Here is a 21,744-nt window from a genome sequence, read left to right as displayed (position 1 = left end):
CTGTATATTATAATATATACTTTGCAGATAAAATATATTTCTGTGGTGGGTTGACCTTGGCTGGATGCTGGGTGTCCCCCAAAGCCAGTCTATCACTCCCTTCTTCAGCTGGGCAGGGGAGAGAAAATACAACAAAAGGTTCATGGATCAAGATAAGGACAGGGAAAGGTCTCTCACCAATTACTGTCAAAGGCAAAACAGACTTGACTTGGGGAAATTAATTTATTACCAATCAAGTCAGAGTAGGATAATGAGAAATCCCATGGGGTCACAGCCTCCTTTGGGTGCATCCACCTGCTCTAGTGTGGGGTCCTCCACGAGCTGCAGGTGGATATCCGCTCCACTGCAGATGTCCATGGGCTGCAGGGGAATCTCTGCTCTGGTGCCTGGAGCACCTCCTCCCCCTCCTTCTTCACTGACCTTGGTGTCTGCAGGGTTGTTCCTCTCACATATTGTCACTCCTCTCTTTGGCTGTTGTGCAGGGGTTTCCCCCCCACCCCCCCCCCCCCCCGCCTTCTTAAAACATTATCTCAGAGGTGCTACCACCATTGCTGGTGGGCTCGACCTGGGCCAGCAGCAGGTCCATAATGCCAGCTGGCTGGCATTGGCTCTATCGGACATGGGGGAAGCTTCTAGTAGCTTCTCACAGAAGCCCCTCTTGTAGGCCCCCCCCCCCTTACTGAAACCTTGCCACGCAAACCCAATACAATTTCTTTGTAGAATATCTATATATCCATATATAGAGTTATATAGATATGTATTCTATGTATGTAGTTCATACATGCAAAAATGTTTCATTGCTGACAACCCATTATATCTAGCACAGCATTACTCATTTCTGTTAACTGTATGACTTATCTACTTAATTTCTGTGTCGGTAAGAAGTAATTCTTGATAGAAGTAGTCATAGAAATATTTTCAACTTGTCAACATCCATTGCTACTTAATGATATTCATTAAACAGCTATGACTTGTGTAAATTCAATTTTTGTGTGGGTTATAGAGATTAAAGTTCTACATTACACTGCTATGCAGCAGTTAGCCACCACAGTGGGCTCGTTAAATGCAGGGATGTTTATTTGCTCTGAAGTGGGTCAGAGCACATGATGAACCAACGTGAGGGAGTAGATCATTACTGATTGAGCATATTCCAATATGATGGAGTAGAGGAATCTACTGACGTACTGATGCAAGTAGTACGTAGCATGAGGATGTTTTGGGGTATCAATATCAGTAAACTCAGGTGCAGACTGGGTTTCAGGCAGCTTTCTTCCACTCTGTTCTATGAAAGTTAAGTATCTCCTATTCCTGGAAGCTTCTGCTTTTAAGAAAATAAAAAAAAAAAGTATTTGAACTACCAGGAAAATGTGGATGACAGCCACATATAAAAATGTGTATAAATCAGGGCTGCAACTAATGGAAACTTTTAAATCTAATAGAGTAAGGATTCTCACAGCGACTCTCACAGTTTTGATATAAATGCTTATCTAGAGATAAATTTTGAATAGTTATGGTTAATCTGTTGAGAGAGAAGTTTGTAGATACCTGAATTTGAAAAGCTGTTTAACAGTTGAAAGGTGGTTTTTGGAACTTAACCATTCTGAGAGACAGGGTTTTATCATCTTATTTCTCGAGCGATGCAGCAGATAATAGGATTAAATTCTCCCAGAAGTGTACAAATTCTGAAATCTTGTCAGAGTTAGTAAACTGCTGCATTTACAAGGCTGGGAAAAAGGAGGATAAGATGAGGAAGGACCTTTCTTTTTCAAATCTTAAATAAAATTGGTAGGCTTCTTAGTACGGTTTCTTCTTGATGTTGAAAATGACACTTTTGTGTACTTCACATTTTTGTCTTAGACTTGGTAAATGTTGTCTCATGTTTGCCAAATTCCTTCTATCCAAAATTTCAAAGGGATGAGGTTGTGTCTGTGCTGAAAAGTGTAATGTTTTCTGTGAGGCTGGGTACTGGAAGCAGATTAATTGCAACAGCTCAGTCTTAGAATGGGTTCATCTACCTCATTCCTTATCAATAAGGGTACTCATGCTGCTTTGCCTGAACTAATTGCAGTTTCTGAGGTAAAATACTCAAAGCAATCAGAAACCTTTATAACTTGTAAGGCTTATTGAAACTTACTTAAGAAAAGGGTTCCAGAGTTATTTAAGAATTATAGATGAAGGTAAAGACTTAGTGAAATTCTGTCAAAATTGGGCCATCTTTTTCTCATATAGGTATTAAAAAAAAAAAAAACCCAAACCAACCAAACCAAAACCCAAACCCCAAATAACTCAGTAGGTACCTTAATTTGCCCTCCAGTATTTTTACAAGTGTGATGCTTGGCTTCTGAAGTATTAAGTGTTGTGGTGAATGTGACATAAAATTTTAAATTATTCTGATGAACTGAAAACTTGTGTTTCCAGGTTATTTTTAAGTTAGTTCATAAGAATGTAGGACTAAAGATCATTAAGTTTGAGAGAAGCTATTTTTGGCACATGCTGCTGCTCTTTTTTCCTCATTATTTTTTCTTCCTACTTTTCCCCCAAAATACACCTCCTACTGTGCGCACTTTCTCTTGTCTGTCTTGCCAAGCTGTCTACTCTTTCCAGTTCAATTTTTGAACTTCATTCTCTCAAATTACTCTCTTCAGGTTTCCTAGCATGCCTCCTGTGTAGGTGTCTCACATCTCATACTATGAGACTTGGATTTTGGGGTGTTTGTGTGTATGTACATGTGCAGCTTATTACACCTTTAGTCTTTAGGGTGCTAGAGTGGTGGAATAGAGTGAGTGGAAGAGGTATGTGTGAGTTTGGTGGCTGAACTGGGAAGGGGAGAACAATGGCTTGCCTAGAAGTTCTCGGCTATGGAAGGAGTTTTTGTGGGCAGCATCTTCCTAGATGAGACTGGCACTGAGCCCACACTCCCATTGCGTGACCAACATGCCCACTCTTACATGACCTGGTGGCTTTGCGCTTACCTGATACATAATGAGTCAATGTCTGATTCCTCTGTGGATCCAGGAAACTGATCTGAATGAAAAGGACTGGTTAGATCCTTATAGAGAGTCATTTCTATTGCAGACATTTATACACAGAGAGCAAAATTCAAATAAGGAAGAGTTACTCCTTTGTTCTTACAGAAAACTTTATAATACTTCCTTACCTACCACAGAGATCTGGATAGCAGTCCTGGTACTGCTGCCACCTTCCAACCTTTGCCTACCTCCCAGGAAGCTGACATTTTAACTATTCAGGATGTAATTGATTTTTTTAATTCCTTAACCATGCTATTGTCAGAGAGGCTTAGAAGGCATACAGTATCTGCAGAACGTTTTCAGCAATAGACGTTATTCTACTCCGCAGCTTCATTGCTAAGAATAAACTACATTTTCATAAATCTTTTAAAACTACACTGCTTCTCCTGGTAGAAGGGCTTTTTTTCATCGAACTGCAGTGTCTAGTAGCATTACAATTTCAAACTTTATTTCTGCTTAAAGAAGTTGTGTATACCACTAAGTTTGCTTAAGACCTATTTTTGATATTCCTGGTGTTGTGCTTCAGTGGCTGAAATCTTAGTTTTCTCTGCTGCTGTCCAATGCCCCTTGCAGTCCTGGGATTTCTTCTAGGCAGGTATGAGAAATAACTTGTATTTTGGAATTATTGGACAGAATCAGCTGGGATGCCAAAAATAACATTTATGATTAAGGGACTGGAGATTATTAAGGAACTGGAGCATCCTTCGAATGAGGAGAGGCTGAGAGAGCTTGGGCTACTCAGCCTGGAGAAGAGACGGCTCATAGAGGATCTATCCATGTGTCTAAATGCCTAGTGGGAGAGATTGAAGGTCAGAGAGCCAGACTCTTCTCAGTTGAGCCCAGTGAAAGAACAAGAGACTACAGACTGGAGTTAAACGTACATGAAATTCAATCAGAACACCCCTCCACCCCCCTCCCCAGACACTTTTTTTTTTTACTGTGGGTGTGCTCAAACACTGGCACAGATGACCTAGGGAGGTTGTGAAGTCTTCATCCTTGGAGATGGTCAAAACCCGACTGGACTCAGTCTTGGGGCAGCCTGCTGTAGCTGACCCTGATTGGGCAGGGGGGATTGGACGCGATAAGCCCAAGACTGTTCTGCCATCTATGTGGCAGGGATTTGTCATGTAACTTTCCAGTAGGATTTTTGAGGCTTCTTAGACCTTGCTCTTAGTGATTGACTTGCAATGGACTCTTGTCACATTCTGTACCGTATGTTGATAGTAAGATATCTGCTGCCTTGATCTAGAAATTCTTTAGGATCTTGAAATAATCCTTCATAATTACGTTGAAATCAGACCATTTAAAATTGTTGCCATGTATGTGGACTCAAGCAGTTTTAGGGAATTCCACTCTTGCGTTGTTATTAAGTCCTTTATGGTGTGCTTGGTATGCCTCACATAAGGATGTAACAGCAGCCTGAATTGCCTTGCTTCTTGGGCAAAGAATGAGTTAGGACTGGAGAGACTTGAGCAAATGTGGAATTCAAGTTTTGTGTATGCTCTTGGCCTGGGATAATATCTTACTAGTGTTCACTCTTCTGTGGTTTTTTTGGTGTACATTTGCATGCAAATTTTATTTTTTTTTCTGTATGTTCTCACAGGGAAGACTTACTAGTGGGAATGCTTGCAAAATGCAAGCTTAAAGTAGAACATTTACTGAATATGTATTTGCAGCAGTGGTGTTGGCCAGGAATAAAATTGAAATCTACACTTTTACCCTGAGTTGAAACTCTTCCCCCTTTCTCCACAAATAAAAGAATTTGGGTCAAAACCAAAATAAGCTGAGGATAACTGTTTAGAGATTGATGCCCTTTTTCCAGTGGGGTGGACCTGAGTTCCGGAGTGACCCTGGACAGTGACTTGAATTCAGTGACAATTGAATGTAAAATAATATATGTCAAGTATAGATACTACCTTTCAAATTACCTTTTGTCCTCTCTACACCTGCTGCCAATAAGTCTTCCTTTTTTTAAATCAAGGTTGGGCAGCTTCAAGAGGAAGACTTGAGTATCTGCTTGTGCGTGCTCTCTTGGTGATAACTGGCAACTTTTTGTGGTTTGTAGGTGCTATGCTAGAGGTGAGCAGAATGATAAACCTGTGGATCTGCCTTGTATCTGACCTCTTTCTGGTCCAACGCTCTATTGAATTAAAAGGGGCACTGGCATCATTTCTCCTTTAGCCTTCCTGCTGGGTCTGCTGTGAAGGAAATCAGTGGTGATGGTTTTGCAGAGCGTGGACTAGCAGCTGTGCCCTGCTACTGCCTGCCAGCCTGAGATTGTCAGGATAGGTGTGTGGTTTGCAAATCCTGACAGCGCCGGAGATAGGCTCGGAGCTGCTCAGCGTTTTCAAGGCTGAGGCAATTGGGATGTGCCCAGAAGCCAACCTGCAAGCATGTAGGGGCCTCTTACAGTTGAAAGCTTAAATACCTGGAGACTTTAAATACCTCCAAAGCTAGGTAGCAGGTGTGTGGAGGCTTAGAGTATTCTATTTAAAACCCACTTGTCTTTTTGTGAGTTTACGCTCGACTTTTTGCTGTCACTTTTTGCAGTTGGTCTTTTCTAACCTTTAGCCCAGTCTGTAAAACACTTCATGAAGAATTGTCTGGAGAATTCCTCACATCTCCTTCCTTGTGTGCCTTTCTCCTTGAAGATAAAGTTGCCTTATAATTCCTAAAGAGTATAAATGATTTAGGAGACAAAAAGTAAGCAATTATTTACAGATTACAGTAGTCATGTAGTTCATGCTTATTGTTGTGCAGAACGGTAATGACTAGAGAGACATGAAACGGTTCTGTTTTGTTAGACCAATAATATATTAACTGAAACATTTTTTAATTCAAAGCTTGATAGCTCTTGACTTTTTTGACTCTAATAGTACTGCACTGTGTTAACTGAACATTTGTCTTTCAAATGGCAGTTGTTAAATACATCTCTAAATATGCCTATAGAAATAATTACAGTAATACTTTCATGTTATAAAACGTTTCCCAATAGATTTTTTTTTTTTTAATCCTCATTTGTGGAAACAGAAGTTCCATAAAAAGCAAAACATCTAATTAATAGAAGACTGAAGTCATCCTCCTCTTTTGAACATATTAGTTATAGATGCACTTATTTTTGGATGTTTTAAAACGCGTGTCCTGCGGTGAGATTTGACTTAAAAACGAAGTTCTCCTGCAGGCCGTGAAAAAACTGGCATTCTCCTAAATGCAGTAGCACGAAATCCCACACAACACTGGATGCAGCATGACAAGTTAGACCAACCTGAGGTGCTTGGAAGGGCTTTGCTGAAAACAAACAAAATGCTTAAGAATGCTTTTCTTCATTGTTTTACCCCCATCTCCTTGGATAATAAAGTTTCTAGTACAGTTATGGACACTTTAATTATTGTGATTAACTGTATTTTGTGTAGTGTGTTTTTTTTTCTGTTATGTGGCATATGAAACTGAAATGAAATAAATTGAACTAAATTAATAAAAGCCTATCTTATGAAATATAGTTCAAATGTTCAAAACAAGTTAAAGCTAACACTTTAATCTGAAATTATGTTGCATTTAAGATTGATTTGTGGGGGAATGAATGAGTACAGAATTTCATTATGGTGAGTTAAAAAGAATTTTGTCTTAGTATTCTTTGAAAACCAGAATTCTTCACACCTTAGAAGCTGAGGATTGTTGGCTGTAGGATTGTAAATGAAATGCTTTAAAAATTAAAATGGGCTAGTACTGTTTTAAACTTGGAGATCTGAAAGTGCTCCCATTGAGATGAAGAGCAGCAATACCTAGGTCATTCTGGATTTAAATCTCAAATCAGCCAGGGAGTCTCTCTACAGAGACAAATGAAGGGTGTGTTGTTTTTTTTTTTTCTTCCTCTTTCTAATCCTTAACTAATATTTCTTTGTACAAAGGAGTTGAAATAATTGAAAATTATTTCTCTGGGAAGAAGTCAGCTATGTCTTTACATATGTGAACACATCAAAACCATAGCAGTTTCAAACATAGTATTGTAATGCGTAAACAGCAGTTTTTCACCTTTGAAGAAACTCCTGCTGGAAATGACAGTCTATTTACAGTATAAGGATCCAACTTTCTGGTGTAGCACGCGGTATGCTGGGCTCTACTGCTCTATACAAATCATTAATGTCTCCCCCTTTTAGATCTGTCTCAAAGTACAAGCTGTAGACCTTTAGTATATCTGTGAATTAATAATTTAGAGTAATAATTATGGGCCAGTATCTTTGAGGAGATGAGCTCAGTGTTGATTTTGAAGAAACTGGAAATACAAATATGTATGCTGCTTTAAAAATGTTACTTTAGAATGACATCTAAAGTGTGTTACAACAGCTAGAGTCAGTTTGGTATTTGTTACCCTGTACTTTTTTAAAGGCTGTTCATCTGTACCGACAGAGTTCTCGTCATTGAGATGTACATTTTGGAGAAGTTTAGGAGTAAAGGTTATTTCTTCAGGATATGTGAGTAAATTAATCCAAAATGCTTATGAGAGGTGGATTCCTTGAAACTTGCACTCTGACACAATCCTTGATCTGTGAGCTTTTATTATTTCTGACTCTGTCATTTATGTGAAAAGATAGAAATATATATTTTTAAATTCCTTATGAAGGGGCTATACTTTGCTATCTCATCTATTTCCCATGCTATTAAAGTAATCTTTATTTGTCAGAATGGCTGTTTCAAAATCCCCTGAGGAGTAAAGCATTGTCTCTTACTTAGATCTCTAATTTAGGTATTAATCCAGAATTGTTGCCTTTTCAGACAAGTCTTACTTATAACATCATCTTCTTTTAACTACAGCTTGCATGCAGATTACTTGGCATTTATCATGCATTTCCTGACTAAGAAATTTAATCATTACAGGGCTAAAAGTGATTGTTCTGGATTGCAGAAATCTATTTTGTCTTCTGATTAAAAGTGTGTCTTGCTCTTATTTACCTTGACTTTGAAGTATATTTTAGTCTGGTTTCCTTTTAGGCATGTCAAAGAGCGTGGGTTTTGTTTTGCTAAAAGATGGCCTCTGGCATATTGGAGGGACTAGTGCTTTGCTTTCTATTTGCTGTAGAGGACTCTCTTTTTAGAGGAAGACTCATTAGTTGTTTTCAACATTTGACAAACACCTACGGAACAAGAACCAATTGTGAATCAGACTAGCATTTAGCATCCTAACAGGGGGAGGTGGGGGAAATAGTACAATCAAACAGCTCGGTAACACCCTGCCTATTTCTTGTAAAGGCCGTGTTCTGTCTTGTTTGAGCACTACACATGGGGATTACTACAGTGCTTAAACCTTTCTGCTGTGCTCCCTTGGGTGTTGGGGCTTTTTTAGGAGTATTGCTGAAGTTTATCAACACTACATCGCTTCTTCACCCTCCACCGGAGGCTCCAACCTTGGCATATGTAAAGGAAGGAATGCAAATCTTTCCAGACAAATGAATCTTAAAGGCTGTTCAGTTAGACAGTTAAGCAATAACTTTCCTTGCAAATCTAACTATTGTCTCTTTTGTGAGTTACTATTGTTAATATAGCTCCCTACTGCATCTTGTCCTGGCACCTTCATTGTGATTGCCTTTACTATGTAACATTTTCACTTAAGAAATGAATAGTTTTATTCACTAGCAGTGTCTCATGGGTAACAGAGCTATGGCCACATAGTTGACTAGTTTATAATTAATTAGAGAGCTGGCTCCAGAGAAGCTTATGTGAAAGGGACATCCTTATCGCAGCCTCTAAAACTGCACTATCGTTTAGATGTACTCGAGTCAATATTAACATCAGCTAGCTTGGGTGGTAATAGCAGCACAGTTGTGGGACCCTGAAGTCTTGTCCAGGCTGCACAACATGCCGGAGAAGCAGGGTGGATCATTCTTACTGACGTCTGGACTTCTACCCAGAATCCAGAGTAGCTGAAAGCAGCTGAACTGCAGTGAAGCAGCACCCTAAAAGACTTCAGATTGTTTAGAGTTCTTTCTGAAGCTTGTCATCTACTGTAGTTGCTGGACTGTGTTGCTTGACTGCCTTCCTTTACTTTGCAAGGGAAGCTTCTTTCTTCACCAAGCCTGAAAGTATGTTATAAAGGTGTATATGATGACACGGATGTGGAGTGAGGCTAAGCAACAGCTGAATTTTCTTTACATATTAGAGAAAAAGGCTGTCTGTACAGTGTTGTAAAGTAATACTGCGCACTGAGGATCAAAACCACATAATGCTTCACTTGACAACTTGTATAGCAGTGTATAAATGCTTATGTCAAAGGAAGCAGTGTATGCTGTTTTAATAAAAACATATGTGGCAGACTGAAAACTTTGAGAGAGACTTGGCACTTCTGTTTCTTTTTGTCTTGTGGTATTGCTCATATATTTTTGTACATTTATCTTATTTCTGAAGGACAAAGTTAGAAAACAGCAGAATATATTTTATTTATAAAACCTGAAAGAAATCGTTACAGGTTCTAGATGTTTGCTGTGAACTTACAGTATAAAAAAACCTCACAGTTAAAAGAAAAAGGGAAGTCTGCATACCATTTGCTACTCTAATTCTTTACCTGGTACTTAAACTTGTAACCACTCTATTTTCCGGATAGTGAGAAATCTCCGAAAAAAATTACAGCAAATTTATGTCTGTATTAGATACTTGATATGACAATATTCGGAAAAGGTGAGGGGGTAAATGGTATTTAGCTCCGTTTCCAGGAGATTTAAACCCTTTTGTGGTATTCTAAAATACAAACAATACCAAAATAAATTACAGCCTTGGAACAGCAGTATCAAAATCCATTTTGACATGAATATATTTTGGAGTGTAGTAATGTATAGCAAATTTTGTAAGACTTCAAGCATTTTTTTTTCTTCTTTCCTCATTTCTCTCACCACAGAACTGAAGTTACCTTTGAGTCAGAACATAAATACCATTCATAGGCGGTGCCATGAATGGAATGGTTTTGAACCGAAGGTAAAGAGGATAATTGATAATCTAAAGCAACAGCAAGAGCTCTGCTTTGCTGTCACTAGACTACTGCAGCATCTCAGAAAAACAGAGATCTCCGTGCTGTTAGAGGCACAGTGTACCCAGTAAGGAAATGCAGTCTTTTTTGGAAGAATTACATTTTTTATAACTAAATATAGTACTACATGAAAAAGATACACAGATACACTTACATTCTCAGATACAGTTTCAAAAATCAAAGGAGTTTAAAAATACTGATCAGGAGCAGTTTGTTTCATAACTTGAGGAGCCAGCTGTTCTGAGCAAAGCTAGAAATTCACTTGTGTGACCTCGTTGCCATTGTGTAGCTTAAGTCTAGAGCACAGAGGTGGCAGAAGTGAGTTACAAATGTAAATAAGACTGGAGGACCATGATTGTTAGCAGTGAATGTGCTGGAACAGATCATCTAACATTAGCAATGGATTAATGCACTACCAAAATATAAATTGCAATGAATGCATGGTTAACACAGGTAATCCACTTCTGCAGTGGAAATGTGATGCCTGTGAGCTGTATGTTGATCCAGTCAGCCACTTTCCTGAGTCTCTTGCATCTATCGTACTTAAACTCTAAAAATAACTGGGATTGTCCAGGCTGTAATAGCAAAGCTGTAATGTGAAGTAGGCCTGTTCTAACACGTCAGAAGAATTGAAACCCATGCTCAGGAAATGGCTGTTATTGCTGCTGGTAATGGCAATGCAAAGTTACAGTCTAAGCCTTTGCATGTATTTTATCTTCTTGGAGAAAACAGAAGGATGCGGTGTTAAAGTGCTCTACTTAATGCTCTAGTCCAGCACAAGGCTTTTGGTAAAACACAAAAGACACAAACCCTGAAATTTCTTTAGTACTGCAAAACCCAGGGTGGGCAGAACTTATTCTGAAATAGATCACTTCTGATTTTCACAGTGTAATTCCAACCAGATTTATCACTTCAGATGCAAATAGGATGATGAGTGCAGCTGGCATCTAAACTGCTGGGCATGATCACTTATCCCTACCCATCAGTGTACAGCATTTTTCCCCAGCAGCACATGTGTATCTTATTTCAATGGCTCCTAAATAATTGTGTTCTTTTAGCTGCAAATTAAGTGGGTAATGATTGATGTTTTTCTGGACGGCGTATTGACATATTACTTACAGTTAGTACTGTAATATTGGTGGTGTTTGTGTGGTTGGTTTTTTCCCCTCAAACCTGTGTTTGTAGAGATGTCATAGAGATATCTGTCTTTATGCTTGATCTGAGAAGACTTCCCTGTCATCTCTTTCTCCTTGCACTGTGGGTAGAAATTGTCTTCCTGCTGTTAATTACAGGCATCCCCCCGAAGGATACAAATTGTATTATGTATGTGCATTTCCTTGAGATATAACTAGGTTACTCTAGCAACCAGCTGTACATTCCAGAGAACAGATATGTATTTTATTTTTATACAAGCCTTTCATCCCCAGAGACAGGAACAGTGATCTTGGACCTTTTCTTAGGGTAAAAATCAGTGGATCTTTACTTATTTGTATGTGTGGTCCAAATGTAGTCTTCCATTCTATAGAGATTCTTTTCATTGCAGAGTTTATCAGAGTCTGAGCATCTGTTTTAGTCACTATTGCTAATGAGCATCCCTCCTAACACATACCTGTTTTGTGACGATGTAAGTGTGCCCTCATTTTGTGATAACATGGATGTTATAATTTCCGTGGCTGCGTCCTTTGGTATTCAGTGTTGTATGGTGAATTTTACTGGGAGTCCACACTGCAAATTGTTGTGGGAGTAACTTCTCTGTTCTTTTGGTCCCTAGGTAGAAGTGTTCTTTACACACCAGCAACCTGAAGCATTCCTGCTGATACATGAGTGGGACAACTAATTAGTAGTATTTATGAGAAACCAATTAATAATATTTATTATGCAGCAATAGCTGGAGGGGTGCTCATTAACACTGTTCTGTGCTAATACCAGTCCTCAAACACTTGTCTCTGCTTTCAGGCATGTTTTGCCATGCAGAGAACCCATTGCTGTCTTGTTCTCGTCCATCTTGCAGTTGCATTTATGCTCCTAATTCAAAAGTATGGCCAAAGCTTTCCCATATGTTCTGAAGTTGGATTATTCCTAAGCCTTTATGTGTGCCTGACTGAAGGTATTATTTTCAGCAAGCTTCTTTAGCACTGTGTGTTCAGCAGAGGCAGAAACGGCGGTGACGTGCACTTTCTTCTTCTCTTACATCTCCCTACTGTCCTCAACAACCCCCCCAGGGTAGAGGAAAGAAAACTGTGTAATGTTTAGTGTTCTGCATGTAGCACAGGTCTGAATGTAGTGTTCTCTTATTTAATGTGTCCTTTTGCCCACTAAGGAATAGCTGCACCTCAGTTAATTAGTCTATCAAGACAGACTGTATGTTATTATTTATAAACTAAGTTGCTTTGGGATAATAATGCTGCTGCAATGCCAGTGAAATGAAAAAAATATTTCCACATTATGTTCACATACATATATGTGCATGAGAGATACAGGCTTCTCTACTGTCTTGAGATACAACTAATTTTCTGGTCTGTTTTGACAGCATACAAAATAGCATGCCCTGGAGACAATAGGGCTACGGTGGTTAATTCCTGTCCCTTGCCATCCCCTCGGAATTTGTTTGGGTTTGGAAAACGGGAAGGAACGAAGCTGTGGGAAATGGTGTTTCTGTCACTGGTTAAAGAAAAAACTACCTCGCAAATTGCCATGTAGGCTAATACAGATATTGTGTGAATCCATAGTCTGAGAAGACATTCACCAATGTGCTGTAATTTTGCCCACTAACAAAAATAAACATTGCAATTTCAATGCCATTTCCCAATTTTTGGGCTAGTCCTTGGCTTCCTTCCCAAACAACTCTCTGAACTCTGGGCTGAGGATGTCTTTCAGTCTTTCTACCAGTGTCGATTGTTCTAGCTACTGGATCTTTTTCAGTGTTGGGAGATGCTGCATCTCCCTGTTTCTCTGCCAGATTAATTTCTTTTGGCTCCAGTGGGCTTAGTGCTTGGAGCAGTGCTGAATGCCTCGTCAGAATTGTTACAGTTTCAGGGAAGGTAGATGATGAATATCCAGACTGTTTTGTTTTGTTCCCCCCCCATTTTTTTTGTTATATAGCCGCTGGGATTTTTTTTATTTTTTCTCACTGTGGTCTGTTCCTCCATATAGGGTAACATATTCAGAAAATTCTCCCTGATCCCACGAATCGGTCACTGAAACCATGAAGCAAGATTCTGCTGTGTATACAACGTAGCCTAGTTTTGCGGAAGCACTAACCAGTCTTTTTCTTCTGTTGTCTTTATATGCGCACACACACGCACAGAAGGATGAAGAGCACAGCCAGCATGTTAGTGCAGCATAGAGAACAGTGAAATATTGTGGCAGGACTTGAAAATCGAACATCTACTTGTGCAGTTTGTGTTTACAGCACACGTGGTTTCTGTGCATCGTAGTGGTACTGGAATGTACAGGACAATGTACAGGCATGACGGATAGAGAAGGAGCACTTGTTTACTGTGATTCATGTAAGATGAATATTATAGTTTTAATAGTAGAACAACAGTAATGGAAATGAAATAACAATATTCTCCTTGCTTTTATTCTTTAGAAAATAAGTGTTGAAGGATAACATTGATTAAATGTTATCTGTTTTAAGGCATTTTAAATAGTAAAACAGTTTTATATGTAGACCACCGAATTTTGCAAAATGCATAAGTATTTGTAAATATATTCTAGAGCAATTTTTTCCTTGCAGCCTTTCATCTTGCTCTACACATAGTGATTTCTTTGCTGTCTTTCCTTCCTTTTCTTTGCTTAATATGTAGAGAAGTTGTTTCCTCCTGCCATCTTAACTTTTTTCTTTGTTGATATAAAAGCATAAATTATCCCTAATGCAGTTCTTCCTTAAACATTCATTGTACACTGATAGGCTTAGCAGAGATGGGATCACCAGGGGAATGGATGACTCAGGCTTTTACACACTGAGTCAACAGTCACAATGAGTAGATTCATATACTTCTGGCATGTAAGTACAAGCTGTCACTTCAGTTCACTGAGTTTTGTTGATGAGTTTTTTCAGAATTAATTCAAGCATAGTGAAGTATTGAAAAGTAATGTGACCTATGTATATGGTCTGCTTGGGCATAGGTTATGATGGAAAGCGTATCGATGTTGTTACCTGCTTTCACTGTGTTACATTTGCAGTTAAGAAAACAGCCTTACCATGCCTTTCCTGTTTGTATTTTCATCACTTTCTTTTTACGTAGTATGTCAACAATGCCCAACAGATGTATTTAAATACATAACATATAGCTGGCATTTCACTTTCACAGCCATATAATGTTTCACTTTGTCCAAAGAGCATTGACTGTTTCTTTGAGAAGACCTAAGGTTTTCAGAGATACTGCTAGTAAAGTAGCTCAAAGGACAATAATGCAGTGTGGGGCTGTGGAACTTGCCAGGGTGTGAACAGGATATAGCAAACTTCTTCTCCTGTTCTTTGGCATTGGCTTAAAAGTAGTCCTTATATTTTGTTAAACATTTCAGTTGGGCTGTTGTCATGGTTTTACCCCACATTTTACCCTGGTGGAATGGGGGAGAGAATTGGAAGAGAGAAAGTGAAAAAACTCATGGGTTCACATAAAGGGACTTTGATAGGTGAAGCAAAAACCACACATGCAAGCAAAGCAAAACAAGGAATTCATTCCCCACTTCCCATGGGCAGGCAGGTGTTCAGCCATCTCCAGGAAAGCAGGGCTCCATCACACATAACAGTTATGTGGGAAGATAAATTCCATCACTCTGAACATCCCTTTCTTCCTTCTTCTTCCCCCAGCTTTATATGCTGAGCATGATGCCATATGGTGTGGAATATCCCTTTGGTCAGCTGGGGTCAGCTGTCCCGACTGTGTCCCCTCCCAACTCCCTGTGCACCCCCAGCCTGCTCGCTGGTGGGGTGGGGTGAGAAGCAGAAAAGGCCTTGGCTCTGTGTAAGCCCTGCTCAGCAGTAACGAAAACATCCCTGTGTCATCAACACCGTTTCAGCACAAATCCAAAACAGTGCCTCATACTAGCTACTATGAAGAAAATTATCCCAGCCCAAACCAGCACAGCTGTTTTTAAGGGAAGTGCTGCACTGTGGCTCAAACTGACAAACTCTGTGTCACACCAAATCTGCAGTTCTCTGCCAATGACACCTCATTGAACAGCCTCTCTGACTGAAAAGGTTGTTGTGAACAGCAGTGGCCTGGTGTCACAATAGAGACAAATAACTTTGTTATCAAAGTGGATGCAGGTTTCATTTTATTTCATTTTCCCCTCTGCATTGGAATCTCCCAAAGAGTTCTGATACTTTTGCTGATCCTCCCCATTGGAGATATGCAGATGAGTTATCTTCATGTCAACTCTACCCAATGAAATTCCAGGTCATGTTGCTAAGCTGCCTTTTAACAGGAAAATGATCTAATGACTGGATTGCCCTGCTATCACAAAAATTAATTGTCTCCCATGCTCTCTCCGTATCTCTCTGTAGATATCACCAATGGTGTGACTACTTAGTGCAAATCCTCATATTGTTGAAGGTTTATCAGCAGGATAGAAGCCTGTGCTCTTGGCTGCTAAAAGAATTAGTCACATCTCGTTAATGTATTTGAGACATCCCACAAGTAAATCAAAACGTTATTTATGGGGCATTTGCCTCCATTCATGCAATAGTACGTTTTACAAGAGTTCAGCTGTAGGGTTCCTGCCAGAGTCACTGGTGGGGTTTTTTGGGGATTTATTTTTGTTTTTCCAAAGTTTCTGTCTCTTTCTGGTTTTCACTTCTAGTGTATTCCTGTCATCTTTGGAGGTCCATTGAACTGTGAGCTGGCTAGCCTTCCTTTGTGGTGGGTGTCAGAAATTTGGCTATATCTATCAATGTTCCAGCTTCTGGTAGTGAACATGAACTCTCTTGTCATTCCTCTGAAACTGTACTTTAGTGTGCTATATTCTAAAAAACATGATTATAGAGTGGAACATTTAAGGACTGGGTGGTGGCGTAAGATCAGGGTTTGTGGGGTCAATGGCTGTATCTGGAAATTTCAATGATCCGATACTGAATTTTGTGGTCAGCTTTAGAGAGGGTATAGTTCAAATAGGCAGGTGTCTGCCCAACCTTTTGTGCTTTGGTAACTGCCTTGCAGTAAATCTACTCATATATATAATTCTTCAGGTCATATCAAGTCGTGCTGATATTTAGAGTCCTTTCAATAATGTGGTGAGCCTTAGTAGCAAGGAATTACTGGCAATGTGCTATTTGAGTCTGGTGCTGTTATATCAGCTGTTTGATAAAGACTCCATCATACACAAACCTTTATTCTTATCCCACTTTTACCACCAATTATGATAGGGTCGGTTTGAGACTGTCTACTGAGAGATTTCACTGGCAATTCGGGCTACAGCAAATTAGTGAAGGTTAGATTTAATTGTTTCCTTGTTCCCTTTTAACTGTTATGGAAGAGTGGTAAAAAAGCTTCAGCCAGTTTTATTTTGTCGAGAAGCAGGTCCAAACCCAAAGGAAAAAAAAAGTATAAACCAAGCTAAATTGGCCTTTTGTATGTATCAGAGCTTGCCTTGCCTTGGCTTCTCATCAGACCAGGTTTGCTTGCTGTGAGGATAATCTGACTCACCTTTTAAAACGTTAAAGGTCACCTGTACTTGAGGAAGCCCCCCAGTTGGCAGTGACTCCTAGAAAACGTCCTCAGCTTTTTCTTGGCAATTAGCCTCTCTAAACCTGTAGGCTTTTCTTCCTTCAGGCTGCTAAGATCCCAGCGTAGTTTGATGCACTGCAGAAAACACTGGCTGGAGCCTATCGCAGTATTCACTGTTGCATATTCCTTATTGAGAAATGAAAGGTGGATGGGTTTTGCTTTTGAGCCAGTGCATGCCCCATTAGTCCAAGTCCCCTCTGCAGAGCAGCTAATGGTGCATTTGTTTCTTTCCTCCTCCTTTTCTTTTTTCTTTGGTGCTTTCATCTTTTGGTTAGAAGGCATGAGGTGTGTTAGTCTAAAGAGTGAACTCAGTCACCTGCATCACTGTGAGCCCAAGGTAAAAATGAATTATTAAACAAGAACTGATTTTTTTCTATATTTATTAGGTAAAATGAGTTTTAATAATGATGTCACATAGCCAGAATACCATTATTCTTCTTATTTATATGCCAGTCACTGACAAAATGGTTATTTTTCTGTCTGCTTTTAGGTATGTGGAATTTTACTCGATGATTAATTCTAGTAAAAAGTTCATAATGTGGTATCAGACTATATAAACTAACCTAATCACTAATAGCATTTAACTGGTTGAGAATGTTTTTAAAATGGTCGTGTACTGGGAAAAATTGTCACACAAGAGACGATCAACTTAGGCTGCTAAGAGAGATTTCGTGGCAAATTAAGTGAGTACCTATGTAAAATTACCTACTATTGCAGTGTGTGTAAGTGTGCGCGTATGCGCGCGCACATTCATATACTGGAGCTGATGAGCCTCTGGCAGGCAGCTTTGCAGAAGCTGCAAGTATTTTTAGTGGAAACGAAATCTCAGTTCAGTTCTGCAGCATGTGACTTCCTATTTCTGTAAGTTACTTCCAAGGGACTTCCTCTGTTAAATCGGCTTGTCTCCAGAGATTTAATCTGGAGCCGGCGTGTAGTCTGCTTTGTCCTGTGCCTGTGACAGCGTTTTCCCAGAGTTTTCTTTTGAGTATTTTATTTTTATTTTGTACTGTCTCCAGCATGCAAGGATCTAGTGGCTGCTACCCGTGATCGGAAGCTGAATACGTTTATACAAATCTCGGTGGTACATCCAGCAGAGCACATTTTGACGAGGTATTCAAGCACTGAAATCGTGGAGGTGAGAGTCTTTCTTATTAATCAACATGTTAATTGTGAATAAGTTGTTCATTTCTTCCATAGAAAGTGAATGAGAAATTAAACAAGTTAGTGCATAGTCTTAGGTAAGACAAGCACACTCTGGCAGTTAGTAAAGCATACCTAAGAGTGTTCTGTAGTTCTTGGCATTTAACCAGGATAAACAGTTAGAAATGAACTTGGCTTTTCATGAAAGCTCTGTTGTTCTAAGGAGAGGCATAGAGAATACTCCAGTTCTCCAGACTTAGGTCTAGAATAAAACAGGGAATAGTTGCTCTCATGAAAGGGCAAGGCAATGCAAAGTAAAACTAAATTAAGAGTACAGTGAGTTTGTAAAGTATTTTTAAATTACAGAAGAGCATAGGTTTATTATATGGTCTGTTATCCTCTCTGTTTCTTGTTCTATTTTTTCCATTGGGAAGTTGACACTTTTGCAATTTGAAAAATATTAACTTCTCTAATTAGGGAAAAGAGTGTGTGTATGTAATGTCTATCATTTTGTATAAAATAATTAGTAACTTGCATCACATATTGCAGCAAAAGTTGTCTGAGGCTGCTTAGCTAGTCTTAGCTTTGACCTGTAAGCATCAGTGTCAGAAACAGCAAAAATGGTTCACAGAGAAAATTAAGTGTGAGCAGGCAACGTAGGTGTAACCTGCCTAACATACTGGAGATACTCATTAAGAACAGGGAAGTCTTACTGTAAACACGCGCACGATTTTACCAAAGGCTTGTTTTAACTGTTAAATACTCTGAGAATATTTCATGAGCTCTTTGTGTGATCAGTTTCAACCACCTACTAATTAAATTGCTATGGTTTCAGCCATTAGCCATCCTGAAACTGCTTAATTCAAATATCTTGTATCTGATCAGTATGTTTCATGGCAGACTGTCTGGAATGATGTTGTGCAGAAGATGGAATAGATTTATTTTTTTAACAGAAGTTGATGCTTTTCCTAACACAATGTCCCAGATCTGAATAAATCTCTGAATTTGTTATGTCATAGTCAAACTTTGGGGGAGGGGAAAGCAAGGGCACAGAAAAGTTATTTTCTTCACTAGAAATTACATTTATCACACAAGATCCTTTATTTTACTTAATAGAAAATTTAAGGATACTAGCCTGGTAATCTTTGGAAATTAAGTATAGTTAAAAATTAGGAAATTATAAACATTTTATATGATTCATTTCATTGTTTGTATATCTATGTATATCATATAACTATGATATAGTTACTTCTGTGTACAGCCTTTAGATGTAATCATAATGTGACAAAGGACAGGTATGTTATTGTATTGTACTACTGCCTAAAGAGGAGTATTGTAATCCCCCCGCCCCCCCCAATCACTATCCTTAATGTAATACAGGGAGTCTCTATAGCATTTCTATAGACATTTTGTTGTGACTTAATGAAGATCTCTTTTTTTGTGTTTGTCTATAAGTTATATCTTTAGTTCATTTAAATTAATATGAAATTGTGGTACTTTCAGAAAATATCATGGAGAAAGAAAAAGATTGTGTATTACAGCTTGTGTTCAAGATACTGGTACCTGCTTGTTGAGCTGTTTAAAGACATGTTGCTAGGCTCTGTTTTGGAAGCATTTAATATCTTTTCCAGTTAAAAAACTTTCCAGAAATCTTTTTGAAACTTTCCTGACAAAGTTTTAGAGTTCTCAGGTTTTTTTTATTGATTGGATAATACTTGGCTGTTCACATCTCTCTGCCGTAGAAAGCTAACTGCTTTTAAAGAGCCCACAGTTTCTGAACATCCATAACGGCATCCTACACATTGCACAGCTGTTACCTTACTGCATGTTTACTCATGTTACACAGGGTACAAGAGATCCACTGTTTTTGACTGGTGTGACGTTCCCACCGGCATACCCCATCTATGAGGAGACTAAAATAAAGCTAACTGTCTATGATGTCAAAGATAAATCTCAGGACACGGTAAGTGCTGTGCTTTGTTTCTTGCATAAATCTTACAGAGGATTAAGTTTCTTGCCATGTTGTACTTTGGCTCTCTTTAGCAAGTTTGCAAATTGGGGAAATAGGTTTATGTAGAGTTGGTTTTGTTCTTCTCTTATACCTAAAATGTACTTTATCTTTTGTTGTTATATTAGAGAATACACAAAGAGAATCATAAAGTTAAGGTGGACCTTTTGCTATTGTTTAATTGGTTACATGAATCAGCGCAAGTATTCCTGGCAAATAAAAGATTACTCTTGTGTGCTTTTTGATGGCAGAAAACATATGGAATAGACTGAGATAACACCACTGTGAATAATTTTACAGAAATATGTTTCTGATACTATTTTACTTATATGCCCAAACCAGAATGAGAATAGATCCTGCAACCTGATGTTTGAGATTAATCACATTTTATTTTAATGTCTTGCATGGTGATTCCTGCAGCTCTCCTGTGGCTGTTGCTATTATTGATTTGTAAGGGTCCAAAATCTTCTGAGTCATTGCTAAAGGTGAATCATTTGGGGTTCCAATGTTGCACATTTTTGGTTACGCTGTCAACTTCTTACACTGAGAAACAGTTACTCACTTGAGATGATATATGGAGGTCAGTGGGACTATTTGAGTGATTTTACTTCCAAATATAGACCTTGAGTGCCATTTTATGTGCTCCAGGTGATCTAAGACAGCCTTTCAGAGGTAGAAGATATCATAGGACCTATGGGAGATCTGTGTTTTTCTTCTGTGGCAGCTGGAGTCCAGCTGATAGTTTTCTCTTGGGCATCAAAAATGGCCCTTGACACCTGTATTTAATCAGCAGAATTGCTCTTTACATGTCTGTAATTGGCCCCTAATATCATTAAAGACTGTGCAAGCTCATGTCATGACTGTGTATGTGTTCGTTATCCATAAGAAGGAAATTAAAGGCATAACTTACAACTTGAGACAGTCTTTGAACTGCTTATGTAAGTGAAGTTTAGAGGACTTCTAATTTTTTTTCAGGTAGAAAATAGTTGCTATGTTTGTTTAAATTTGGGACCTTTGTGAGCGAGCAGGTTGGATCTGTCTCTTCACTGTGCTCTTTAATGGGAATGTGTGGAATTTTTAGACACAGCATCTGGATTTCTTTCAGTTTATAGACTAAGGTATTTTTTCTTTTTAAGGGGGGAAGGGGTATGTATGCACATTTTCACAATGTGTATGTTTTAATTTTTGGTTAGGATTTAGACTACAGGGGCTTAAAATGGGATCTGCTGTTTATTCAATAGAGTTGTCACCCGTGGACAGATACAGGAATTGAGCGAAAGGAATTTGACTTTGTCCCTTCCTTTCCAGCTTTTACTGTGACTGACAGATGATGGAAAATAGTGTACTATTTGTAAGTGAAAAAAGTGGACTTGATTCACAGAGTTATCCCTCTGCTACTACTCTTATAGTTGCAGACCTCTATATACAGGCCTCTTTTACAGGACAAGCTATAGCATAGAGAATAAACGTAATTTGATAATTTTTTTGTGAACTTTTAAGAACTTTTTATAAGTGTTCCTTACAATTGTAGTACAAGACTAGAGTCTCTCCCAGAGAATCCCATTAACGTAGCTCATAAATCACAAGAGAGAATACCTTTCTCTTTTGTCACAGCTGTTAGGTGGTTCCTATGAAAACATTCTAGATGTATATTTTATAGTGCCATTTTGTAGGGGAAAATGTTAATCCTATCTCTAGTTTACATATATTTAGCCTTTTTTAATATTGAACTGTTTTAAAACTGGATGTAGATAAGAAAAAATTGAGCAAGCTATAAGATTTAAATCGAGGTAGACTGCAGCAAGTGTGAATGACCCT

At 38.7% G+C, this 21,744-nt stretch overlaps 1 protein-coding gene across 2 annotated transcripts in view; it reads left to right on the top strand.

Moving 5' to 3' along the window:
• Positions 1-21,744, top strand: part of INPP4B (inositol polyphosphate-4-phosphatase type II B) — a 335,694-nt gene that overhangs the window by 142,717 nt on the left and 171,233 nt on the right. For both annotated transcript variants that reach the window (XM_075751208.1, XM_075751207.1), the window contains exons 6-7: positions 17,795-17,913; positions 19,765-19,881. In XM_075751208.1, the coding sequence (XP_075607323.1) occupies positions 17,795-17,913; positions 19,765-19,881 (236 nt within the window). The remainder of the gene's footprint in view (positions 1-17,794; positions 17,914-19,764; positions 19,882-21,744) is intronic.

Source organism: Balearica regulorum, chromosome 4 (genome assembly GCF_011004875.1).
Source record: "Balearica regulorum gibbericeps isolate bBalReg1 chromosome 4, bBalReg1.pri, whole genome shotgun sequence".
NCBI classification, from domain to species: Eukaryota; Metazoa; Chordata; class Aves; order Gruiformes; family Gruidae; genus Balearica; species Balearica regulorum.
The sequence above is the reverse complement of the archived record's forward strand: the minus strand, read 5'-3'. Positions and strand labels throughout refer to the sequence as shown.